Raw genomic sequence first — 24954 nt, 5'->3', positions numbered from 1 at the left:
TGCTCCAGAAGGAACCAAAGCTCTGCTCTGGGTGGTGGGGCTTCTAACTTGGTGCTGTTAGGCCCTAGAAAAATAGGCCTAGGGCAGTTATGCTAAAGCAAATGTAACAAAGGTTTCTGGGTAGTCCCTGGGCAGAACTGGAGATAGCTTGCTCAAGTTGGCAAAATGAGATAAGCAAGAAGCTGCATTTTTGTACCTGCTGTGATGAGGAACAGTTTGTTTTGAGAACTGATAAGGAGACTCCCTGTTTCTGCTCTCCCCGTTTGTTCCAAACTCCCTGTTTATGTTCTCCTTTGGCCATAACAAACTGTCTCCTTGTTGCCCCGGTACCTGTCTTTTGGGCTGATAAGAAATTGCTGATGCATTCTGAATTGCTTAAGGCCATGATGTATAGTTGGCCAGGTGTGCATGGGTATTGGAGGTTTCTAACTGATAAAGGGGGGTTGGTTGCTTGGGCGAATAGTCTATGACGCGACGGAACTGTCTATATAAGCCTACCTGTAAATGAAATCGGGGCTGGTTCTCTTTGGAGACGGGCCGCTCTCTATTGTTGTGTGCACCATTCAATAAAGAGCTTGTGATTGGATCTTGCTGGTGTTGCCTGTCTCTTTGCGGTCAGACAACGAACAGAGGCCGTCCGGGTTCGAGTCCCCGACAGTGCCTATGCCCACCAAGTCTTGGAGGACTAGACCTATTAGGTGAAACTGGAACAGGAAAAGTGCTCTGCGAGTAGATTCTCTTTCTTATAAAAAATGCAAAATGGTACCAGGAGCCCTGCTAGTTCTGGGCATTCACGTGGCGGAAGAATTCAGTATCATTTGAACAGCTGACTGCTGCTGTTAACACTAACGATGGAGCTGGGAAGGGACTTTTCATAGCCCAATGACTAATACTTTGTCACAACCCTTAACCACTTTTATTGCAGGCTCATTCTCCGTCGTAAACTCCAAACCATGCAAGCTCTGTTAAAAGGTGGCTTTCACCAGCCAGCTGAGCTTTCCGGACGCTAGAGAGTTCTGCTTTCTGATGGCTGCATTCATCCAAGTGGCAGTGACTCAGGGTGAGGCTTTATTTGTAACTGTCTACAAAAGAGCTGCTCACTACCCATTGCGAGACTTTCCCATGCTTGAAGCTGTGTTGCCCTGGCACGTTGACAACGGGCTTTGCTTCAAATAAGGAGGAGAGAGTTAATGGTTCCCATCTGCAGCTTATTTCTCTTGAGGGCTTGCTTCCCTTCCTTGGAAGGGGTTGCCCGGCCTTCGGCTCTGCAACAAAGCACAGCATGTTTCAGAGGGAGACAGAGCACAGGGAAGAAGGTGGTTCCCCACTTCTCCGAATTGGTCAGAGTATATGCCACTCCTCCACCCCTCCAATCAACCTCAGAGGGAATAGATTACATGTGGCGTCAAGAGTGTGTTGCACACAGTCTAGCTAGAGTTGCTTAAATATACCATCATGCTTTGGTTGGGCACATACATTGCTACTAGCCCCGCAAAATTCTAAACCTCCCCCCTCCCCGCAATTCAAATTCTACTTCCCACGCTCTACTGTGCTGGCTGGGGAAGATGGTGGGAACCAAACGGTTCTTTTCTCTGGGAATATAAACAAATGCAGAGTGGGTGAGCTGAACTTGGCAAGGCAGGGTGAACAGAGAATTAGCACGGAAGCAGCATACTGCTCCTCTTTGGCCGTGTTCCCATGCCACCAATGAGCACCAAAGGGCCTTTTCTACCATTCCACCTTTCTCAGACCCTCATTAAAAGAATGTGACTGTCTCTCACTCTTCAGTGTATTTATCCACACGGCCTAGGGGAGCTGAGGCACAGAGCAACAAAGTTACTTGCCCAGAACCTGAACTCAGGTCTCCCATTTCTCAGGCTAGTACTTTAACCACTAATCATCCTTCCTCTCTCTTTAGGAGCCTGCTAAATAATGCTGCTCTGCCCCCACCTCTCCCTGCCCCTGTTCCACCCTTTCCCCAAGCGATGCAGCTCAAGGGATTTGCAGGGGGTCTGGAGCTAGCAATAGGGGCTAGACCTACCACTACACTCACTAGAGGTGGTCGGAAGCAGAGTAACCTGGCCCCGTCTTGCTCCACTACACCAGCTCCCCCTCCAGCTGTTAGTGAGTGTGGAGATGGTTCCTTCCCTTCCTGCAAGCCCCCTCTCTCCAGCGCAATAGCTACTAGGGTTGCCAGGTGTCCGGTATTTTACTGGACAGTCCGGTATTTGCGCTCTTTGTTCGGTAAAAAAAATCGGGGAATACCAGACATGTAAAATGAGGGATAAGGGATCTTTCAGAAAAGGCTTTATTTTCCGAAAGATCCACGTCTAGACTGGCGCCTTTTTCCGGCAAAGCTCCAAGCTGGAAAAACGCGGCAGCCATTTTTATGCTAATGAAGCAGGGGGGATTTAAATCCCCGCTTCATTTGCTATTGCGATATGTCTAATTTGCATCCCTTTTACGGAAAAGGGATGCAGTCTAGACACAGCCTTGGAGTATTGTGTCCAGTTCTGGGCACCACATTTCAAGAAAGATGTGGAGAAATTGGAGAAGGACCAGAAAAGAGCAACAAGAATGATTAAAGATCTAGAGATCAGGACCTATGAAGGAAGACTGAAGGAATTGGGCTTGTTTAGTTTGGAAAAGAGAAGACTGGGAGGGGACATGATAGCAGTTTCCAGGTATCTAAAAGGGTGTCACAAGGAGGAGGGAGAAAAATTGTTCTCCTTAGCCTCTGAGGATAGGACACGAAACAATGGGCTTAAACTGCAGCAAGGGAGGTTTAGGTTGGACATTAGGGAAAAGTTCCTAACTGTCAGAGTGGTTAAACACTGGAATAAGTTGTCTAAAGAGGTTGTGGAATCTCCATCCCTGGAGATATTTAAGAGCAGGTTAGATAAATGTCTATCAGGGATGGTCTAGAGGGTGCTGGGTCCTGCCGTGAGGGCGGGGGGCTGGACTCGATGACCTCTCGAGGTCCCTTCCAGTTCTAGTATTCTATGATTCTGGCCCCCTCTTGTAAACTCCACGCCAAGCTGTGAGCCCTCTGGGTTATGTTATCTTGGGATAGAGTCAATACTTAATACCCACACATATGTTTTGCATGGCATTCCAAAACTGTATTGCTCTTGAATAACAAGAGAAACAGAGAGATCTTTACAAAATGATAAACCTGACCCTGCCTCAGTTTCCTCCCACTCCAGAGTATTCTTTGGGGGGGGGGGGGGAGAGGGGGTTGGGCGGTTGAGGGTTCCAGTGCATGTCTTGGTTCTGGGACACATTTCTTTTCACCATAGCTCACCCCCTTTGACCTTGGTCAGTCCATCCCCTTCCCTATTTGTGCACAAAATGTCCCATGTATGTATCTCTTCAGAAGTCTTCCTACTCCAAGTGTCTTTTTATAAACTGCCCTTCTATCTCCTCTCTTTGGGCACGTCTAGACAGCCTGCAGCTTTTGAAAGAAGATATGCAAATTTGGCATGAATTTGCATATCTTTGGATCTCGTTTTCGGAAGAGTATTTTTTAAAGCAGTCTAGACCCGGTTCTTTTGGAAAAAAACCCTTTTTTTGAAAGAACCCTTCTTCCTAAAAAAATGAAGTGTACAGGGTTCTTTCAAAAAAGGAGTTTTTTTCCCAAAAGAATGGCATCTAGTCTGCTTTTTTTTTCTTTCGAAAAAACTCTTCCGAAAACGGAATCGGAAGAAGATATGCAAATTCATGCCAAATTTGCATACCTTCTTTCGAAAGCCATGGGCAATCTAGATGTGCCCTTTGAGTAACATAGTCCTTTAGTGATTGTCCTCTTCTCAGGCTGGGGAAGAATCCCAAAGAACTTCCGGGTACTCCCTCCTGCTCTGATGGAATAGGACACAAAGTGCTCTAGGGCAGTGTTTCTCAACCTTGCTGACACCAGTGACTGGTTTGCTGTCCCCCTAAACTGTGTCAGAGGGATCTCTGGGTACGTCTACACTACAGCGCTAGTTCGAACTAACTTAGTTCGATTTAGTTAATTCGAACTAAGCTAGTTCGAACTAACGCATCTAGAACTAAAAACTAGTTCGAACTAGCGTTTTGCTAGTTCGAACTAGCAAGTCCACATTGAGTGGACTCTGAACAGGGCTGGCCGGAAGCAGTGCCGGCAGGGCATAAAAGGAGGACTTAGAGCATGGAGATGCTGTCTCAGGCTAGCCGAGGGCTGCGCTTAAAGGTCCCGACCCCCACCCCGGACACACAGTTCTAAGGGGTGCCCCGCTTGCAAAGAAGTTCTGGCTTGGAGTGCCCTGAGTGCCCACACTGGGCACATCACACCACTTGGCCATCAGCCCGGCTGCACTTGCCGCAGGCTGCCATCTGGGGAGAGGGAGTAATTGGGGGGCTGCAGGAGAGCTTCCACCCCCAGAAGCCCGCAGAGCCAGCCCAGTCCTCCCCATCGGGGGCTCGTACCCCATTCCTCCCTCACCTCCTTCCACTTACCCTTCCTTAGCCCCCCTTCTTATTGATGTACAAAATAAAGATAACGTTTCTTCCAACATTGACTCTGTCTTTATTGAAAAAAAACTGGGGGAGACTGGGAAAAGGAGGTGGGAGAGGGGAAGAGAAAGGCTGGGAGAGGGGAGGGCAACTAACATGATCAGGGGTTGGGAACAGGTCCCAGATGAAGAAAGGCTACAGAGAGTGGGACTGTTCAGCTTAGAAAAGAGGAGACGGAGGGGGGACAGGATAGAGGTCTCTAAAAGCAGGGGTTGGGTGGAGAGGGTGCATTCAGAAAAGTTCTTCCTGAGTTCCCATAAAGAAGGACTAGAGGACACCAAAGGAAAGGAATGGGTAGCAGGCTTCAAACTAGTAAGAGAAAGTTGTTCTTCTTCACAAAGCAAATAGTATACCTGTGGAACTCCTTGCTGCAGGAGGCTGTGAAGGCTAGAACTAGAACAGAGTTTAAAGGGAAGTGAGATAAAGTGATGGAGGTTGGGTCCATGGAGTCCTATTAGCCAGAGGGTAGGAGTGGTGTCCCTGCCCAAAGTTTGTGGAAGGCTGGAGAGGGATGGCACGAGACAAATGGCTTGGTCATTGTCTTCGGTCCATCCCCTCCAGGGTCCCTAGGGTTGGCCGCTGTTGGCAGACAGGCTACTGGGCTAGATGGACCTTTGGTCTGACCCAGTACGGCCATTGTAAGCTCAGGGCTCAGGGTCGGGGGTCTCAGTGGACCCCCTTGATTTTCATGCACACCTGGTCCTGGGTGGCCAGGCTGGCAGCTCTCCTGCCCTAGACGGCCACTTTCCTGTGCCTAGTGCGGAGATCGTGGACGAGGTCCACGATGTCCGCACTAGCCCAGGAAGGTGCCCGCCTCTTGCGGTCCAGGGCAAGCTCCCGGGAGCCGCCAGCCTGGTCCCGGCAAGAGGGGGTGGGCTGGGGGGCATCGGGTGGGTGGCTCTGTGCCGTGCCAGGTGCAGGGTCTGCTAGCTGGGTGCTGGCAGGCTTGCACCTGGCACGGGCACCGTAGCCAGCCCGTGCCCCTTTAAGGGGTCCGGGGCCGGGAGGGGGGCATAGAGTTTCCCTGGTGTTGGCCAGAGTGGCCACCAGGGAAAGCTGGGGAGGGCTAGCCTCCCACTAGTTCGAACTAAAGGGCTACACAGCCCTTAGTTCGAACTAGCTAGTTCGAACTAGGCGTTAGTCCTCGTAAAATGAGGTTTACCTAGTTCGAACTAAGTGCTCCGCTAGTTCGATTCAAATTCGAACTAGCGGAGCGCTAGTGTAGCACCTATTAAAGTTAGTTCGAACTAACGTCCGTTAGTTCGAACTAACTTTGTAGTGTAGACATACCCTCTGGGACTAGCAAGAGACCAGTCAATGAGAAACACTGCTCTAGAACATGGGACCCTGTTAGTAAGTCTCCTTTCCAAACACTAGCTACTACTCAAGGGAGAGTCCTCCTGGGCCATGGGAGAGGGGAAATCCATTCAGTTGATCATCCCAGAAAACCCACTAGTCAGCAGAGGGATTCCTGATGGAAGCAGTCTTCAAAAGGTGGGTTGTCAGGAGGAGAACCCTGCTGGTGTTTCTCCTAGACAGTATGTCAGTTGGTGGGGAAATTGTGGGCTTTGGGGCCTTTCCTAGCAAGAGTTCTGGTAATTAGGTGCATGAGTTGGGTTTCTGAGGAATTTCCGTTTGAGATCTGAGCTTGGGGGTGCTTTGAGAAAAGGGGTGTGGGATTTGAGGGGAGGAGAATCATAGAATCATAGAATACTAGGACTGGAAGGGACCTTGAGAGGTCATCAAGTCCAGTCCCCTGCTCCCATGGCAGGACCTAATACTGTCTAGACCATCCCTGATAGAAATTTATCTAACCTGCTCTTAAATATCTCCAGAGATGGAGATTCCACAACCTCCCTGGGCAATTTATTCCAGTGTTTCACCAGCCTGACAGTTAGGAACTTTTTCCTAGTGTCCAACCTAAACCTCCCTTGCTGCAGTTTAAGCCTGTTGCTTCTTGTCCTATCCTCAGAGGCCAAGATGAGCAAGAAGAATCAGGGGTGGGAAAAAGACAAGAGACATAGTTATTTGCCAAGGGAGGCCACAGGGCCAAAACTTCCCAATCAGTTGACTTGGTGTAGGGGAGTCAGGACAGCCCTGCCGTGACAATAAACGGTGATGTTTGCTTTGACCACAGTGTGGATCTCTAACAAGCAAAACCCAGGCCTGTGTCAAGTCTGGTGCACATAAACACGCAGGCAAGGCTTGGGAGGCAGGAATGTTTTGCATAACAATGCAGATTAAGTGTGGTACAGCGAGATCACGTCGAGAACACACGACAATCAACCTTGTACTGGTAATTCTATTTCTGCTAAGCAAAAATTACAGATGCAACCATAAAACTGTTAACTACGCATGTAGTTTTTGCAACAACCTGAGTAGCAGGATGTACCCCAAATAGGGCATTGGGAATTGTAGGTATCTTACACAACATTTAATCAACTGGTAAATATTTCTAGAATGACCGAGTCTCGCTTTGCTATAAAGTGGACTTAGCAAGAAGAATCGATGGGAGGGATGGAACAGGATTGACCGAGAGGCCCTTCTTATTGTAACTAGAAGTAAATAGACCCTTCATATGGGCAACCCCATTGCATGGCATCCCGACAGGTGGGGATTAAAGGGACCACAACCTCCTGTCTGGCACTGTAGGTAGCATACGGGTGAAGTGTAAGGGAACTAAGTTTAAAAAACAGTGAATAGGGTCCAGAGTGACTTAGACAAATTGGAGGATTGGGCCACAAGAAATCTGATAAGGTTCAACAAGGACAAGTGCAGAGTCCTGCACTTGGGACGGAAGAATCCCAAGCATTGGTACAGGCTGGGGACCGACAAGCTAAGTAGTAGTTCTGCAGAAAAGGACCTGGGGGTTACAGTGGATGAGAAGCTGGGTATGAGTCAACAGTGTGCCCTTGTAGCCAAGAAGGCTAATGGCATATTAGGTTGCATTAGGAGGAGCATTGCCAGCAGATCCAGAGATGTCATTATTCCCCTTTATTCAGCTCTGGTGAGGCCACATCTGGAGTATTGTGTCCAGTTCTGGGCCCCCCACTACAAAAAGGATGTGGACACATTGGAGAGGGTCCAGCGGGGGGCAACCAAAATGATTAGGGGGCTGGAGCTTATGACCTATGAGGAGAGGCTGAGGGAGTTGGGTCTGTTTAGTCTGCAGAAGCAAAGAGTGAGGGGGGATTTGATAGCAGCCTTCAACTTCCTGAAGGGAGGTTCCAAAGAGGATGGAGAGAGGCTGTTCTCAGTAGTGACAGATGGCAGAACAAGGAGCAATGGTCTCAAGTTGTGGTGGGAGAGGTCCAGGCTGGATATTAGGAAAAACTATTTCCCTAGGAGGGTGGTGAAGCACTGGAATGGGTTCCCTAGGGAAGTAGTGGAGTCTCCATCCCTAGAGGTGTTTAAGTCTCGGCTTGACAAAGCCCTGGCTGGGTTGATTTAGTTGGGATTGGTCCTGCCTTGGGCAGGGGGCTGGACTTGATGACCTTCTGAGGTCTCTTCTAGCTCTATGGTTCTATGATTCTATGATAGTAGCACCTTAAAAACTAACAAAACATGTGGATGGGATCATGAGCTTTCATGGGCACAGCCCACTTCTTCAGATGACTGGAGTATTAAAAGTCCAGATCCAATAATAAATAAGGGAAGGGGTGGGGGAAGGAGGAAGGGAAAAAAAAGTGGGGAAAAAGACAGTGAATAGATTATTCTAGTTACAAGAGGCTGATAAGAACTATTAGTGCCTCCATTGTTAGGTTGGTTGATTATGTTATTAGGATGTGGAAGGTAGTGTGCGAGCCAATCTGATAAGAATTAAACTTGTAAATGAAGTTACGTTCCAACCCTTCCCTGTGTATTTGGCTTACGGAATTGCCCTGAAACAACATAGTGACTTGGAGATCCATTAATCAGTGTCCAGGCAGCTTATTATTGCAGTATAGTAAATCTTCTATTAATTGCTTTTGCATTACTTTGTGCTGTATTAATTGCTTTAGAATTTATAGTATTTAAGGTTTAAATTGTATAGTAAATGTTTTTAAGGCTTGTAAAATATAAATAACTATATTAACTGCTTAAAGCTTGCAATAAATAAGAAAGTGGCTAAGTCTCTCTGGTTTCCCTTGTATCTAAGATAAATCAAACCCCACAACACTTTGACAGTAATTTGATATGGGGTAAGAAAGAAAGCCCTTGAGGAGTTGCACTGTTTGAAGGTTGGAGGAGTGGCAGCTAATTTGGGAGGGAAGTGGTATTTTCAGGGGGAATTGCATATATTTGCAAATAGATTGCTGATGTCCTGTTGTGAGATGCTGGACTCCTACTTGCATGGCCTAAGTGAGATGTGGCTTATCAAACACTGCATATTTAAGGCGTGGAAGGAGAAATGAGCCTGTGTAATGTGTTTATTAGTGGGTTGGCATATACACAAGCTTTGGTACGGGTGCTGGCATTTTCAGTTGACTTTTTAAATAGCTGAGGAACTATTTAGGGGCCTGAGAGAACACAAAGGCCGTTTGTCTCATGATAATGGACAAATCCAAAACAAGAGCAGCTCTTAGATATAACAACTCCATAAATTGCTCCTCTGGAAAATGTAAACCCCCAGAACAAATGCTGTACAAAGCTACTCAACTCTGGTTGGGTTTCTGTGGAAGCCAAGTGCCTCACCCTGCAGTAATGGTTTTTAACAGGAGGGTTGGGTAGTGGGGGAATCTATTGCATTTTCCTCTTCTTCTACCCAGAGATAACCCAAACATGCCAATAGAGGAGGAGGGAGAGAGTGAGGACAGCAGATGTTACTGAGCATGCTCAGTCCTTGTGAGCATGCCCAATACAAGCCAACCAGCAACCGTGGGGAGGCACATGGTCCCATGGGACCCTCTCCCCGCACATCGACTCTACTCTCACCTTTTAGGAAACGGTAGCTTCTTACCTAGTCTAGGGAAAGTTTGAAAGTGGAGGTGGGGGTATCGTCTTAGCAGTCGCTTTTCAGCATAGCTTTTGGAAAACTGCCCTTCAGTCTTGAAATCGTTGTCTGTGGAAAATCTGCCGTTTGAAACGGAAAAGCTTACTCAGCAGAGAGGCTCCAATTTAAGCTTGAAGATCTCTCCTGAACCTGGTCAGGATGTCCCTGTTATCAGTGGGGTACCAAGGTCCTTTTTAACAAGGTATTGTTACCATCTTTCTGGAACGTGCTTTCAACCTATGCCCAGTGCCAGATATTGTTTTAGCTAGTACCAATAATTGTTCTACACCCGGGCCTATTACCCTCCTGCTCACAGCTTAGCTTTGCTTTATATTAGCATAGTCTTGACCATTGTTGGCCAGGCCTCACATCAGGCTTGTGATACATGGGCGTATGTTTTAGGCCCTCATCTTACTACACCCCTCACACGACTGCGATGATATTTGTACAGTCTGTGCCTGGGGATGTATCACTTGAAAACTAGTACCACACTGGTCAATAGTATCACTGGGGATATGTGTGACTATGCTACACGTAGAGTTATGGATGTTGTGATATAAAAGTGTGTATTTCAACAAAGCTGAAACAGGACTACACAGGTCTTGAATACAAATGAAGCCACATGCCCAGGAACAACAAAGTTGCAATTTAAATAGGCAGTAAGCAGAACCATCAAAGCTCACAAGATGGTTGAGATGTCAGCAAGTCTAGATCGTAAAGAACTGTGTATTTGCTTGTCTGACTAGGCTGGTCATCAGGCAGATGCAGTGAAGGCACATTTACATAAAAGATAAACAAAACCATCACGCTAACAAGGGGAAGATGTTATGATTCAGTTATCACTGGGGAATGAAGACCCCACCTCCAAGAAGCTTTCCTGCTTCTTGAAGCAGAGTCTTCTGAACATTAAGAGAAATGGTTTTCTGAGGTTTATTGACCTATAAAGAGCGGTGCAGTGAACCCTAAATTTTCTTTTGTCTAAGACAAGGGAAATTGGCACCTCATGCTTCTGTGGAAAGTCCTGACTGAAGGACAGTTAGTCATGGTGGACCAAAAGTAATTGACAAGCAAAACCATTTAACACAAAGACAGTGCCTTGTTAGATTGTTTTAGACCAGCAATGGGCAGCTTCGGGTAGTCCGTGGACCTCATGAGTGGCCTTACTTCAGTTCAGTGGGGGCCAAGATTTCTGTAACCAAGAAAGTCTTCCAGGATACAGTAGTTTTGCTCACTGCGTTAGAATTTGGGAGGTGACTGGGACACAGAAAATACTTGTGAGCAAATTGAACGGCAGCAGTGCTTTGAGTGGATGCAGAGTGAGCACACGGCTCTCACAATCAATGTTGCACCCTTCACATACCTTTCATATACCCTTGCTTTTTGTGCATGTCACTTTAGTAATACCAGCAGGAAAAGAAACCTATGCATATGTAAACCAGCAGAATCTAGCGACCATGTAAACAAAATGCCGTACAAAGAATCCTGGTGGGCCGCATGCAGCCCATGGACCACAGGTTGCCCACCACTGTTTTAGACTATTAGATGCAGTTTTTCTCTTTTTAATTCTTTTATTTGGCATCACTCAATCTATGTCCTGTCACTAATAAATTTGTTTTATTTTAATCTAAACTCACTCAGTGCTGTGCTTGAAATTATGTAATTGTTAACTCTGGTTAATGTGTAGGTACAGTCTCTCTAAGGCCTTGTCTACACTAGCATGTTTTGTCACCAAAACCTGCCTTTTGTCAACAAAACAGTGAGAGTGTTTACACTACACTTCTACTGTGACTTTTGTTTGGAAAAACACCCATTTTTGGTGACAAAAAACTTCCACCCTTGTGAGAGACTTTTGTCTTTTTCCCTTTATTGTCGAAAAAGAGCCAGTGTTTGTTTTGTTGATAGAACTAGCTTCTGCCAGTACCTCACAATGCCTGTCCCTCAGTGGCTGTGCTCAGTGTTTTGTGATCTCTGCTGCCCTGCAGGCATGTACCTTTCCCCTTTCAAAGCTCCACAGACTACCTGACATCTTAGTGAGCTGCTCCATTTGGAGAACAAAGAGCAATTCATAATCACTGGAATGCTCCTTCCTGTTCTGCCCTGCATGAGGAACTCAGCGGCAGGCAGGCTGCTGCTGCAGGGGCAGGGCTGGAGAGACTGCTGTGCTGCTTTGACATTCTTCTGCATAGAGAACTCACAGCGCAGTCCTGCCTTCCCCCAACACGATGGGATGTTTACCCACATTGCTGAGCTCTATCTGTCAACAGGGAGCTAGCAACGTGGCCATGAAATGTCAACAATGGGAGGCAGAAAACCTGGTTTGACGGGCTTTCACTTTTGGAGACTTCTGCATGCCGACAGCACATTTGTCGCCAAACCTTCCCAGTATAGACATAGCTTAAAGGAACAACCAAACCTTATAATTTCTCTGAGTGGCTGAGGAGAGGTCTGGATACTTCAGGGCAGACCATTTGGGGAAATTCAGGACTGGGGGTGAGTGGGTGTTGAGGTCACTTGGCTAATAGTTGGCAGAGACCAGAGTCTGGCTATAGTATAATAAGCAGAGTCAGAATTAATGAGCCACTTGGCACATGCTCATACGCTGATGGGAGTATCCAGACTAGCGAGCTAAAGCAGCAGAGCTTTTTAAAGCACTAGGGCAGGGGTGGCCAACCTGCGGCTCTTACCCCCCTTAAAGTGTGGCTCACGAAGCCTCCCCCACGCCCCTAGAAATGGTCCCTGGCCCCCCTTGACCTGGGGACATGAAGCTGGTGTTGACATAATCTGTCATTGGTCTGGATTGCATCCCCAAAATATGAGACCGTGGAACTGGACTGAAAAGGGCCAGCGAGCAAAGAAATGGGGCTTTGACGTCACCTGAACAGCAGTGATTTCCCAACCTTTCCCTCAGCAAAACATGTGTCAGGTCCAGGCAGCTGGCTCGGCTGTGTCTTCAGCAGGGGTAAATGAAGTTGACTCCTGGCTTTGATTCCCTTTGGGAGAAATGGAAAAGAAACCAGATCTGTCTAAATCAGTGGTCACCAACCAGTCGATCGGGATCTACTGGTCGATCTTGGAGCCTCTGACAGGTGATCCTGACTGGTTTGGCCAAGAGGCTATCAAATGCCTACACTTCAGCTGCCCTTACCCCCACTGCTGCACGTCTCCTGCTCTTTGCCTTGGAGCTGCCCCTCCCCCTGGCAGTCTCCTGCTTTCTGTGCAGGGCAGGGGAGGGAAAAGAGGGGTGCTGATGTCAGGGTGCCCCCTCTGCCATTCTGTATCCTTTTTCCACAGAGCAGAGAGAGGGCACAACAGGATCAGGGATGGAGTTTGCTGGTTGCTTTAGGGAGTGGTTCAGGTGAGCCTGCCTTAGCCCCACTGCACCACTACCCAGGAGCCACCAGCAGTGCCCAGATGGAGCCCATATCCCCAACTCCTACCCCATTCATGCCCCCCCTCCTACACTCCAGGCCCTTATCTGAGCACCCCTGCATCCAAACACCTTCCCAGAACCTGCACCTAGAACTCCCTCCTACATCCAACTGCCTGTCCCAAGAGCAGCTCAGAGCCCCTCTCACACTCCAGATCCCTTAATTCAAGACCAGAGCCTACACCCCAACCCTCTGCCCCAACCTGATGAAAGTGAGTGAGGATGGGCAAGAGAGGGAGGATGGAGCGAGCAGGGGCAGGGCCTTGGAGAAGGAGTAGGAAGGAAGTGGGGCAAAGATATTTATATATGTGGTAGATCTTGGATTGCCCTTAAAAACAAAAAGTGATCTCGTGCTTAAAAAGGTTGGAGACCACTGCTCTAAATGTAGGTTGCAAGGGGAGTCCATTTTGGTCAGTAAGAAGAGAGGCAAATGCCTTGCAAGCCAGCAAGGAGAACTTAAGAAGGTCATGTCCCTGGGAAGAGAGGGTGTGGTTATGCAGGAGCTTCTCAGAGAAATTAAAAGCAAATGCCCCGAATGCTCAAAGGTGGAAAGCGAAAGAGGCTAAATTGTTCTGCAGACAAAGGTTGTGTATTGCTAACGATAATCTCCACAATGATGAGTCAGGCGGCCAAAAATGTTGCGATCGAGTTAAAATCATTACCTTTAAAAATAAATAAATGTTGAGTTTTCTTTAATCTGTCTTCTGGTTTCTGAGCCTCTGGGAAACACCTGTTGCATGTTTCTAAGGGTACATCTAGACTACATGCCTCTGTCGCCAGAGGCATGTAGATTAGGCTACCAGACATAGGAAAATGAAGCGGCGATTTAAATAATCACCACTTCATTTAAATTTACATGGCTGCCGCGCTGAGCCGACAAACAGCTGATCAGCTGTTTGTTGGCTCAGCGCGATAGTCTGGACGTGCGGGTGTCGACATCAAAGGTATTTGTCGACCACCCAGGTATGCCTCCTGGGATGAGGTATACCTGGGTGGTCGACAAATACCTTTGATGTCGCCACCCGCGCGTCCAGACTATCGCGCTGAGCCGACAAACAGCTGATCAGCTGTTTGTCGGCTCAGCGCAGCAGCCATGTAAATTTAAATGAAGCGGCGATTATAGAAGAGTGTATGCCAGGGGTTCTTAACCTTTTTAACTTCACACCTCCCCTGAAAGTGAATTTCATGTTCACACACCCCCTGAGAGCCATTTTGTGCACAGCCTAGCCCCACCCCCTCACCTGACAGGAAGCTAAGGGGCGTGGCTAGGACTATAAGAACTCTGCCAGGGAACTCAGTCAGGGCCCAGCCTCTGAGGGAGACAGAGGCCTGCCCAGAGCTCCTGGCTGACAAGGCTGAGACCTGGCCCGGGCCTCCCACAGCCGCCTTCCCTCAGGCCAGCGAAGGCTTCCCTGCAATAAATTTTCTGGGAGGCACCTCACACCTACCCTGTATCCCCTTAACACCTTCCCTGGGGAGGCACACCTCACTGGTTAAGAACCCCTGCTGTACGCAAATAAATAGGCAGGACATCTACATGACCAAAAACCCAGTAAAAAATGCCAGTATACATGAACAGTAAACAAGAACAAGCATAGATACAGTGTAAAAGTGCTTGAAATCTGTATCCCCTCAGCGTTATTATTCATATCATAGTTGAGATCTTTCTGTATAGTAAATACAATCCGTATAGAATAACTTACTTCACAATGTTCAGAACCAAGTATCAGAGGGGTTGCCGTGTTAGTCTGAATCTGCAAAAGCGGCGAGGAGTCCTGTGGCACCTTATAAACTAACTGAAGTGTTGGAGCATAAGCTTTCGTGGGCAAAGACCCACTTTGTCAGATGCATGCGTCTGACGAAGTGGGTCTTTGCCCACGGAAGCTTATGCTCCAACACTTCAGTTAGTCTATAAGGTGCCACAGAACTCCTCGCCGAATGTTCAGAACTTAATCCAAAATGTATCTGTTCAAGTTAGCTTTCCCACAATTAGTACAAATGCACACACACACATACACACACACACACACACCATTTTTACTTCGAGAAATGGAGACTGGAAAGAAAGAGTTATGGACAGTATTGTGTTACCGCTTCTTAACTTTTAGGAAGCACTCAGATATTATGGTGATGGGAGCCAACCAAGTACCTAAATATCTGTTTAGCTACATATCAATATTATCTCTATTTTACAGATGGAGAAAATGAGGCACGTTAGATAAAGTGACTTGCCTAAAGTCACATCGGGAATTAGTGGTACCAGTAGGAGTAGATCCCAAGAACCCTGCCTACCTATCCTCTGCACTAATTATTGGATAGTATTGCTGCCCCATCATTCAAAGCTGTGACCTCTGTCTCAGCATGACAAGGGTCATGGTCCTTTTCCCAGTATAAAAATTAGCAGTGAAACTTTTTACCCTTCCTAACTGCTCTTTGCAGAAGAACTTCATGGGGGTGTCCTTTCTGTGATTGGAATTTAGGTCTGGAAGGGGATTATTGGTCACGATCAGTGCTGTCTTGTCTTGATTGAACTCTGAAGATCTGCACATAAGTGTGATGTCTTCTTTGCGGCCATCGAGGTAGTCTTGAAATTTAGCATCAGTCAGCGGCACAAAGTACTTCTCCTATACGGGGGCAAAGTGGGGCATCTGGATTAGAAGAGCCACCTCCATATTCATGCCAGGACATACTTGCTGTTAAAAAGCAATGAAAACTGTATTTCAGAAAATCTTGTGTATTGGGCTACGGTGGCTGCTCTCCACTGCCTGCTTCTGGACAGAATGAATGCATAGCAATACATACAAACATCACACATTAGAGAAAGCCACAGCTGTATCCTTATGGTAGGGTCACTAGATGTCCCAATTTCATAGGGACAATCCTGATTTGGGGCTTTGTCTTATATAGGTGCCTATTATTTTCCCACCTATCCTGATTTTTTACACCAGCACTTCCTCTAATCTTTTCCACCTGTGTGCAGATTTTTCAATTCCTGTGTGGAATAATTTTATGCACACGAAAGCAGGTACAAATGTGCACCACCAATAGAAACATAAAACCTAGCTGTGGGTGCTCTGCTAATCAGTTGGGTGGCATTTGAATTTCTCCTGAGTGGCCGCACAAGCATACAACTTATAAGGAACGCTACTGGTCACCCTAACCTTGTGAGTGTATTGACACACAAGAATCTTCACATCAATGAGGGGGCGGGGAGGGATCAGCAGGGTTTAATCTCAGAATTTCAGTACGATTGTCAGGCGTTGGAACAAATTGCCAAAGTAGGTTGTGGAAACTCCGTAATTTGAGTTTTTTAAGAGCAGGTTAGACAAACACCTGTCAGGGAGGTCTAGATACTTCATTCTGCCTTGAGTGCAAGGGACTGGACTCTAAAACCTTCCAGTCTTAGGAGTTTATACTACAGCACAGGCCACCTGAAAGCTAAGGAAGAGCTTCTCTCAGCTGAGATCAGTAATTGTCTTATCTACGGAGGGGGACACATCTCACTTAGATTCTGGATTAGGAGAGCAGACCACGGCATTGAATAGTATACACGAGGCAAAGTTAGTGTCAGGTAGCTGTGATTATATCGTGATTGACATACACAGCTGTATTTGCTGCAAGAAGCTACAAGATGCTTTCCATCTCTGGCCCAGGAACTGAGTTCGGCCAGGGTCCCCTCATCTATTGGCATAGCATGAAGAGATACATGAAACTACTCTCCTCCAGGAGTGTCCATTGCATGCCAAGTACCAGGCATACCTTTTAGGACATCTTTATCTTTTTCGACTTCTTCTATGACAGGGGTGGGGAACCTTTTTTGGGTCATGGACCACTGAGCCACAAAAAATCAGTCACACAAGCGAGAAGCAAAAAAAAAAAAAAAAAAAAAAAGACACTAGACACTCCCCTTCCCACGTTCCCTTCACACACCAAAGCCTAAGGAAGCCCAAACTGGTAGGTTTTGTGAACTCTAGCCCTAAGGGATGGCGAGGGGGCTGGATTACCAACACGGGCTCCCCAGTGCTGGGGAAGGGGGAGCCCTGAGCCACAGAGAACAGATCCCAGAAACCTCAGGCCCTCCCCTGATTTATGGACTATAAAGTAACATCAGCTTCAGTGCGATGGTGTGTGGCCTGTCTGCCATCTTGGATATCAGGTATCTCCTACCTTGTTGACTGCATTTAGTACTGGTGAATTGCATTTGATTGATAGCCCTGGAGATTGATGTCTTATATCCACAGAAGGGGAATACCATGGCCAGTGACAGTACCCGAACCCTACTTTACAACTAGAGGGAAGCCTTTGAAGTAACAGTGAAATAAGCCCTCATGAAAATTTAATCCTTGGCGCTTATGCTAAAGATGCCCACAAAGAGGCCACTTAGTCCCAACGGTGATGATGATGTTCATCATACAATTCTTGCCAAGGGAGAACAAGACTCTCAGTCGACTCGTAGCGGGTTGGATTTTAATGTTCCAGGAGAAAGTAGTGTTTGCTACAAAGTGATTCACTTACCAGTTCCGGATGGTAGCAGTACTGCTTCTCAAATTGTAGTGAAAACTTGCTCATGTTTTTCTAAATCAAAATATGAAATTAAATAATGTCATTTATTATCTGGACCGCAAAAACCCTCTTCCCAGAAAGCAAGTAGGGGCTACTTGGATAGCTTCCATCTTAGCCAACAGAGACTGGATTGAACTAGGGGCTTCCACCACAGAACATATGAGCTGCTACTGCTTGAGTTTTAGCACGTTTTCACTCCGTGGAAGATCACCGCTGCCGCGATCAATCTTCCAGAGTTCGATTTAGCGAGTCTAGTTGAGACTTGCTAAATCAAACTCAGAGGGTGCCCCTGCCGGCATCCAGTACTCCTGCTCTTGCCAGAGGCAAGGGAAGCCAATGGGAGCATTGTGGGGACACCACCTAACTCGGCTTATGTACCTGAAATCAAGCTGCTGGGTCTAAGGTAGACGTGGCCATAGAATCAACACTTTGTACCTACTAGTTGCAATGACTAAACCAGGTTTACACTAGGGGAGAAAGTTGGCCTCCGATACACAACTCCAGCTATGTGAATAGTGTAGCTGGAGTTGACGTAACTTAAGTTGAATTTCTGTAGCATCCCCACTGTGGAAGGCCAATGTGAGAAACTCTCTTTTCGACTTCCCTTACTCCTCGTGACTCAGTGAAGCACCGAAGTCAGTGGAGGTGGTTGATTTAGTGGGTCCTTACTAGACCTGCTAAATCAAACCCTGAGAGACCAGCCTCCACAGCCTTGATCTCCCGATAAATGGAGACACAGAAGGAGTTCTGTTACACACACAGACCAATAAGCTACACTAGCCTCTGTGGCTACAGCATTCAGTAGGCCAGGCTAGCAATGTAAACATGTCCACCTAAATTGCTGCCAATGGTAAATAAATGTTTCTTCTATTTAAGAAAACCTTTGGCTACACTCTATATTACGGTTCCATTTATAAATAGGTTGTATATGATTAATAAATAATTAGATGTTTAAATAAGTGATTAATCAATTGTTATAAATTGATAAAGACCAACAGGTCAATGTGTTACTTATATCCACCTTTATTCCTTTTTCTTCTTGCCACTTCCCTATTTGGTGTTGGCAACTTTTATAGACTTTTAACAAAAGTTATATATAATTGTACGGCAAGCTATCATCCAAACTGGTCTCTCTGAGGTCCACTTATATGTGGTCCAAGTACTAAGTCATTGGTCTCCACCCTTGGTTGTCATCCATCCACAATTGTTGGAAGAATTATCCAGTTGGTATAGCTGTCGGGTCTCTGGTGGATATGACCATACCAACATAGACTATCTTCCATCAACTTGCCTTCAACTGGAGCAACCTGCACTAGACCCCTAACAAACCTCATTTTGTTTCCTATCATTTGACAATTTCAACTTCTTCATTACCATGGAGGAGAGCATACTTACTGCTTTTGTGGCTGTCCAAGTCTCTGTTCCATACACCGATGGGTCGAATTACAGTTTTCTACATTCTACCTTTTAACTTTATTGACATCTTATGACTCCTCCGACTGATATATATAAAACTATCAAATGCTCACGTTGGTACTAACCTTTAAAATGTCCATTGATGATTTATTAACCCTTTATAACTATTTCGAAATGGAAACTTGGTGATCAAACGTTCTGTCTGCAGTTAATATTTTCCCCATTACTTTTTTTACAAAAATATTTATATGAAAATGAATCTTTGTTTCTTTGTATTTCATGCAGCTGTCTATTATACGATCATCTTACATTGATATAGCACCTTGCAACTCAAAGGATTTCAAAGTAGGGATGTAAGCAACTAATTGACTACAGTAGTCGACTATCCAATAAGCAAAAGCTTATCGGATAGTCAACACACTAGTCTACTAGTTGCTTCCCCCACCTTGCTACCTCTATCACAAAGAGGCAGCAAGGGGGGAGAGGGGAGGGGAGGAGGTGCTGGAGGGAGTCGGCTTAAAATCCGTTTTCCCCCAGTTCCAGCTCCGTGGGAGGGGCAGGGGTGCAGCAGTGTTCCAACTTTGAAATGCGCAAGAGCCCCTGCTGGGGTTCTTGTATATTTCAAAGCAGAAGTTCTTATGTGGAGCCTGGGGTCAGGGGGACTCCCTGCTGGGGCTCTTATACATTTCAAAGGTGGAACATGGAGGCCCTTATTACTAATCGAACAGTTGATAGAAATCCCATCGACTATTCGATTAGTTAATTAATTGAAATTTAACATCCCTATTTCAAAGCACTGCACAATCTGTATCTTCCACAATTATTTCACTCAGCATGGAAGTATGGCCATCTCTTTAGTGTAAGATGGTAGGTGTTTAACAGCACACCACAGTTTTGGACAGAGAGGCTGCGTCTAGACTGGCAAGTTTTTCCGCAAAAGCAGGCGCTTTTGCGGAAAAACTTGCCAGGTGTCTACACTGGCCGCTTGAATTTCCGCAAGAACACTGATGATCTCATGCAAGATTGTCAGTGTTCTTGCGGAAATGCTATGCTGCTCCTGTTCGGGCAAAAGCCCTCTTGCGCAAATGCTTTTGCGCAAGAGGGCCAGTGTAGACAACACGGTATTGTTTTGCGCAAAAAAGCCCCAATCGCGAAAATGGCGATCGGGGCTTTCTTGTGCAAAACTGCGTCTAGATTGGCACGGACGCTTTTCCGCTTTTGTGGAAAAGCGTCCGTGCCAATCTAGACGCTCTTTTCCGCAAATGCTTTTAACGGAAAAACTTTTTCGCTAAAAGCATTTGCTGAAAATCATGCCAGTCTAGACGTAGCCTAAGTGTAGAAGAACACAGTGGGAATTTTGGAAGGCTAAAGGTAACAACCCAGAATTTGGCTAGGACATCAGCATTAAGCTACATGCTTTTGCGAAAAGGCCAGCAATGTAAATCTAAGTACAATAATAGGTTACAAAATATATACCACAACTGGTGTGCACTTTTCAATAGTTGTAATGTTTTACTCCACCTATAGAAGGTGCGCAGTGGTAGATGAATGAATTAATCCCAGTATGTAGAAACTGGAAGCAGATTGTACTGAAGGAAGAAGAAAAATTGTAAACCTAACGAGAGTTGTGCCCAATTCACCTCAATCATTTGCGTGTGTATTTCCATCTCCTCTCCCATCCTTTGCCTTTTTTGACTGATTATACTTAAAGAGCTTCAGGGCAGGAAACTATCCAACTGTAAGTCACTTTGGGATGCAATGAAACAAACATCTAAGAATCACTTATCTCATTTTACAGATGAGTTAACATTTTCAAAAGTGTCTCAGTGGTTTAGGAGCCTTAGTGCCATTGAAAGTCAGTGCAATTGATGCAGTTTATAGTTGGTTTGCCAAGGTAAAATGAGCCACAGAAACACAGAAAGCCAATAGTATTTAAGAGCCTAAACCACTTAAGTATCCGAGGGGTAGCCGTGTTAGTCTGAATCTGCAAAAGCGACGAGGAGTCCTGTGGCACCCTTATAGACTAACTGAAGTGTAGGAGCATAAGCTTTCGTGGGCAAAGACCCACTTCGTCAGATGCATGTCAGGCGATGCATCTGACGAAGTGGGTCTTTGCCCCTGAAAGCTTATGCTCCTACACTTCAGTTAGTCTATAAGGTGCCACAGGACTCCTCGTCGCTAAACCACTTAAGGCATTTTAAACTTTTACCCAGGCCATTAAATGGCAATAATTTTCAGTCCTATGCTGGATGCAAACTCATGATCTATAAACTAGATTCTATGCCCCCTGAAGTCAATTATGAACTTTCATTGGCTTAAATGGATCAATTGGTGTAAATGGGCGATTTTATAACTCATCACAAATCCCTTGAGCTGTCCGGTCCACCTGGACGTTATTAAACTTCCCACAATGCAACAATTCTCCATATATTAAAAAGTTCTAACCGTACCATGCTTGTCGTTGAGAAAACCAACAAACATGCACATAATGTTTATGAGGACACCCAGGCGATGCTATAGTCCCAGGAAAATAGGAAGATCTTATTGGTGGCTTGTCCATTTTGAGAACGTTTATGGCTAACCCTGATGCAGATTGGCTGCCCAGCGGGTTACTTAGAACACTGGTTATCCTAATGTGACATTTCTAAGTCAGGGATTACAACCTCTCTGTGCCATCTTTTCTTAGGACCTTGATGTCAGTGGTGAGATAATATCTGCTAGTGATTAGAAGCAAGAACTCTTGAATTCTTATTTCAGCATGGCTAGAGGTTTTGGGTGTGATTTTGAGTAGTCTCCTCACTCCTTTCTACCACAGTCTTTCCATCTGCAAAATGAAGTGTTATAATTAGTTAGAATGGGTAAAGCCCTGATGGTAGGATTGGTTGGAAAACACGAACCTGCAGATACACAGTAGGACATGGATTGGCCCTAAATCCTACTTCCTTCATCAGTAAATCACCACAGAGATTAGAGTACTCATTTAGGACTTGGGAGACTTGTATTACAAGTCCCGCTTCCCACCAATTTCCTGTGTGACTCTGTGCTTCCGTTTCCCATCTGTAAAATGGGGAGAGTAAGGCGGCTTTACCTCTCAGGTGGCCTCACGTAAATGTGTTCAAGACTGTGAGGTGCTCAGATACTCCGGTGGTGTGGAGTGAGGAAGATACACAAGGATACACACTGTTTTACACTGCTGTAAGGGAGGAGACACCTGACTTGTAAGCCGGTTGTTTCTCACACCTATCCACCCTCTTCTTTTCCTTCCTCCTTCCCTCAGAGTACATAGTCTCTCCTCCAGGTGGCATACAGCTGAGCTTCAGCAGAGTGACCGCAGAAGCCAGTGGCTACTCAGAAAGTACCCACTGAAGTGCTTGAGTAAGGACCGGGGGGACTGGCCCTTTTGCATGTACCATCTAGTGCAGGGGTGGGCAATCATTTTTGTGGTAGTGGTCATGGGCTGGTTCCATGTCCTGCTTCCCTTCCCCCCGAAAAGGCAAGGCCTCAGGCAGAAGGGGAGCAGCTTCGGGCAGAAGATGTGGGTCCCTCTAGATGCCACATGCTGCCGGTGGGGGGAGGAGACTTTGCACACTTGCCCCACCCCCAGGCCAATTGGGAGCGAAGGGTGGGGGAGCGCACAAAGTCTCTCCCCCCACCAGCCCTGCCAGAGGTGTGCGATGCCTAGAGGGAGCCGTCCGCCATTTTGAACAGCTGGCGGTTCCCTCTAGGTGCCACAGGTCTCTGTTGGTGGAAGGAGACTTCATGTGCTCCCCGCATCCCCAGGCCAATCGGGGGCTGGGGGCAGGGGAGTGTGCAAAGCCATTTGCTGTTCACAATGGCAGATGGCTCCCTCGAGGCACCGTACGCCCCTGACCGAGGGAGGGAGCTGCCAGCTGCTTTGAACAGTGAATGACTTTGCTCGTTCCTCACCCCCGCATCTCAATTGGCCTGGGGGTGCAGGCGTGGCAGGGTGGGCCACAGGCCAGACCAAATGGTTTAAAAAAAAAAGCCATTTGGTCTGGCTCGTGGCCCACCCTGCCACACCTGCAGCCCCAGGCCAATTGAGATCCGGGGGGCGGGGGGAGGAACGAGCAAAGTCATTCCTTGATAGGCTGGATCTGGCCTGTGGGCCATATCTGGCCCACCCCTGGTCTACTGCAAAGCCTCCATCACACTGTGCAATGGCAAAACCAAACAGATTTTAGCCACTTCAGGTTCTCATAATGGGTGGTCCAAGGGGATACAGCTCCTCTAACAGCCTTTGGCCTTGTTCAAACCAACCAGCCAGGCCTTGGTCAGTTTCAAGTGTGTGTAGGTGGGCTGGATTCTGCCAGTGGGGATGGGCAGGAAGAGTCCCTGGTGGAAAGAAGCTGCAACAGCCTCATAAATAATAGGCTAGCGACAACCAGAAAGTGATGACACAGACTAGGGGGAGGACAAGGAACATGCAAGCTTGGGGCATTGCTTCTGCAGCATCCACCGGCAAGACCCAAACAAAAGCCAAACCAGGAGGGAGGACAGCAGCAACACCCCTTGCTTTCCCTCAGGGCGAATCCAGCTCCTGGGGGTTCATGTAATTCGCAGTTGCCACGGTAGACGGGGCCGCACCCCTCTCTCTAGCAATAGGTAGAGTGTTCCTTCTCACCTGCCATCCAAACAGCTGTGCGTGGGCCTTGGGCCAGGGTGCCTCTCAGGTGTGGCCCCTTTAAAAAGACACAGCTGGACCGTTGGGGTCTGAACATTCATTCCGTGGCAGTTTGAAAGAGCAACCGAGGCATGAAAGGAGAGCGAAGGCTGGAGAACAGGCTCTGAGATCCAGAGAGAGAAACAGGGGCTCATGGGGAAAGAGTTAAGAAGGGAAATAGGAAAAAAAGAGAACGCAGATGCTGAAAAACAAATTGGATGATGACAGGTACAGGGCCCAGAGAAAGACATGAAAATGCAGAGGAAGATCAAGGGGCAGTGGAGCCAACAGCCTCCACAGGCCCTTGTACAAGGTGTGGGGGACCAGCTGCATGCTCCCAGAAGGGGCAAGGCCAAGGACAGCTGCCTCCTGGAACACGGTGTGCCCACTCCCCATCTCAGGCTATGTATACACTACAGAGTTTTGGCGCAAAAACTCACGGAGCGTCCACCCCTCAAGCGCGTTTTTGTGCAAGTGAAACGAAAGAGCAGAGGGGGTTTTCCAGTGTAGATATTCCTCTTTCTATGAGAGCCAATTTTTTTTCTTCAATTTAGACCCTGCTCAGGGTTATAGGAGGGTAATTGTGTTATGCTTAAACGAAGCACACGAGATCTTTGATGGGGAAAAGGCAGTTCGCCGCATTTATTGAGAATACAACAGTTGCATATGCTTTTCAATCATTCACACACACAAACACAGTCACACATGCATACACAGTCCCACCAGTTGATGTCATAGTTACCAGTCCAGAGTCTGTATCAATCTAGTGGCCAGCCAGATTGATCACAGAGGGGGAACCAGGCTCTGTCGGTCAATCGAAGCGATGCTCCTGGAGTTAGTGGCAAGACGAACCCAAAGTTCCATAGCAAGGCACCCTGCTTTTATAATCCTCTCACTATGGATTTCACTGTGTCAGTCTGTGACCGGTTCCTGTTATCTTGTTGATGTTTTGGGAATGATTAACATCTCGCAAGGCTCATCCTGTCCTGGATTGTTAATCAGTTGTTTTTAGGGATGCTTTCACTTTTAGAGCTGTCAGTCCTAACATATCCCCCTTTTGATCCCTCAAGATCAATTCTTGAGTGGATCACATCTTATATAATTGTCTCATGGCTATATACTGGGAAACAATCTGAGCTTGTGGTTGCAATTTAACAAACATTCTTTTTGTCCAGCAACACATAAATATCATTTCAATTAGGCAAAGGCAAGACAATATCAATACAATCATCACTGGGTGAAGCACAAATGACAATATTCTTTTAGGGGGAGACCAGCCTGTAAAAACACCATACCAGTGATAAACAGTAAGTTCTTTTTCAGCACCAGTAATTTTTATCATATCTCTATTTGCATGTGTTA

The 24954-nt window shown here is 46.8% G+C and overlaps 1 protein-coding gene across 3 annotated transcripts; it reads right to left on the bottom strand.

Moving 5' to 3' along the window:
* Positions 1-388: 388 nt before the first annotated feature.
* TSGA13 (testis specific 13) lies at positions 389-23649 on the bottom strand. 3 transcript variants are annotated; one of them, XM_075925193.2, is made up of 6 exons: positions 21575-21729; positions 17448-17507; positions 15350-15556; positions 12380-12495; positions 9473-9585; positions 389-1265 (listed from the first exon to the last, which is right to left on the bottom strand). In XM_075925193.2, the coding sequence occupies exons 2-6, from the start codon at positions 17499-17501 to the stop codon at positions 1069-1071; spliced, it is 687 nt and encodes a 228-aa protein (XP_075781308.2). In that variant the 5' UTR covers positions 17502-17507; positions 21575-21729; the 3' UTR covers positions 389-1068. The 3 variants fall into 3 exon arrangements, with proteins under 3 accessions (XP_075781308.2, XP_089634134.1, XP_025038996.3); XM_089778008.1 differs by lacking the exon at positions 21575-21729 and adding an exon at positions 20552-20737; XM_025183211.3 differs by lacking the exon at positions 21575-21729 and adding an exon at positions 23554-23649 and having other exon boundaries at positions 390-1265.
* Positions 23650-24954: the final 1305 nt, after the last annotated feature.

The sequence above is a fragment of the Pelodiscus sinensis genome, chromosome 1, assembly GCF_052426305.1.
Source record: "Pelodiscus sinensis isolate ZL-2025 chromosome 1, ASM5242630v1, whole genome shotgun sequence".
NCBI lineage: Eukaryota > Metazoa > Chordata > Testudines > Trionychidae > Pelodiscus > Pelodiscus sinensis.
This window is presented reverse-complemented; position numbering and strand designations above follow the sequence as displayed.

What these genes read in the sequence shown, in the direction of transcription:
- TSGA13 (XM_089778008.1), bottom strand. Translation starts at nt 20,590, where the DNA reads ATGGGAGAGGAGATGGAAATACACACGCAAATGATTGAG. An exon ending in ACTGCTACCATCCGGAACTG is followed by an intron (nt 15,557 to 17,447) that starts GTAAGTGAATCA and finishes GCCCCCGTATAG; the next exon opens with GAGAAGTACTTTGTGCCGCT. An exon ending in TCAAACTTTCCCTAGACTAG is followed by an intron (nt 1,266 to 9,472) that starts GTAAGAAGCTAC and finishes GCTTTGTTGCAG; the next exon opens with AGCCGAAGGCCGGGCAACCC.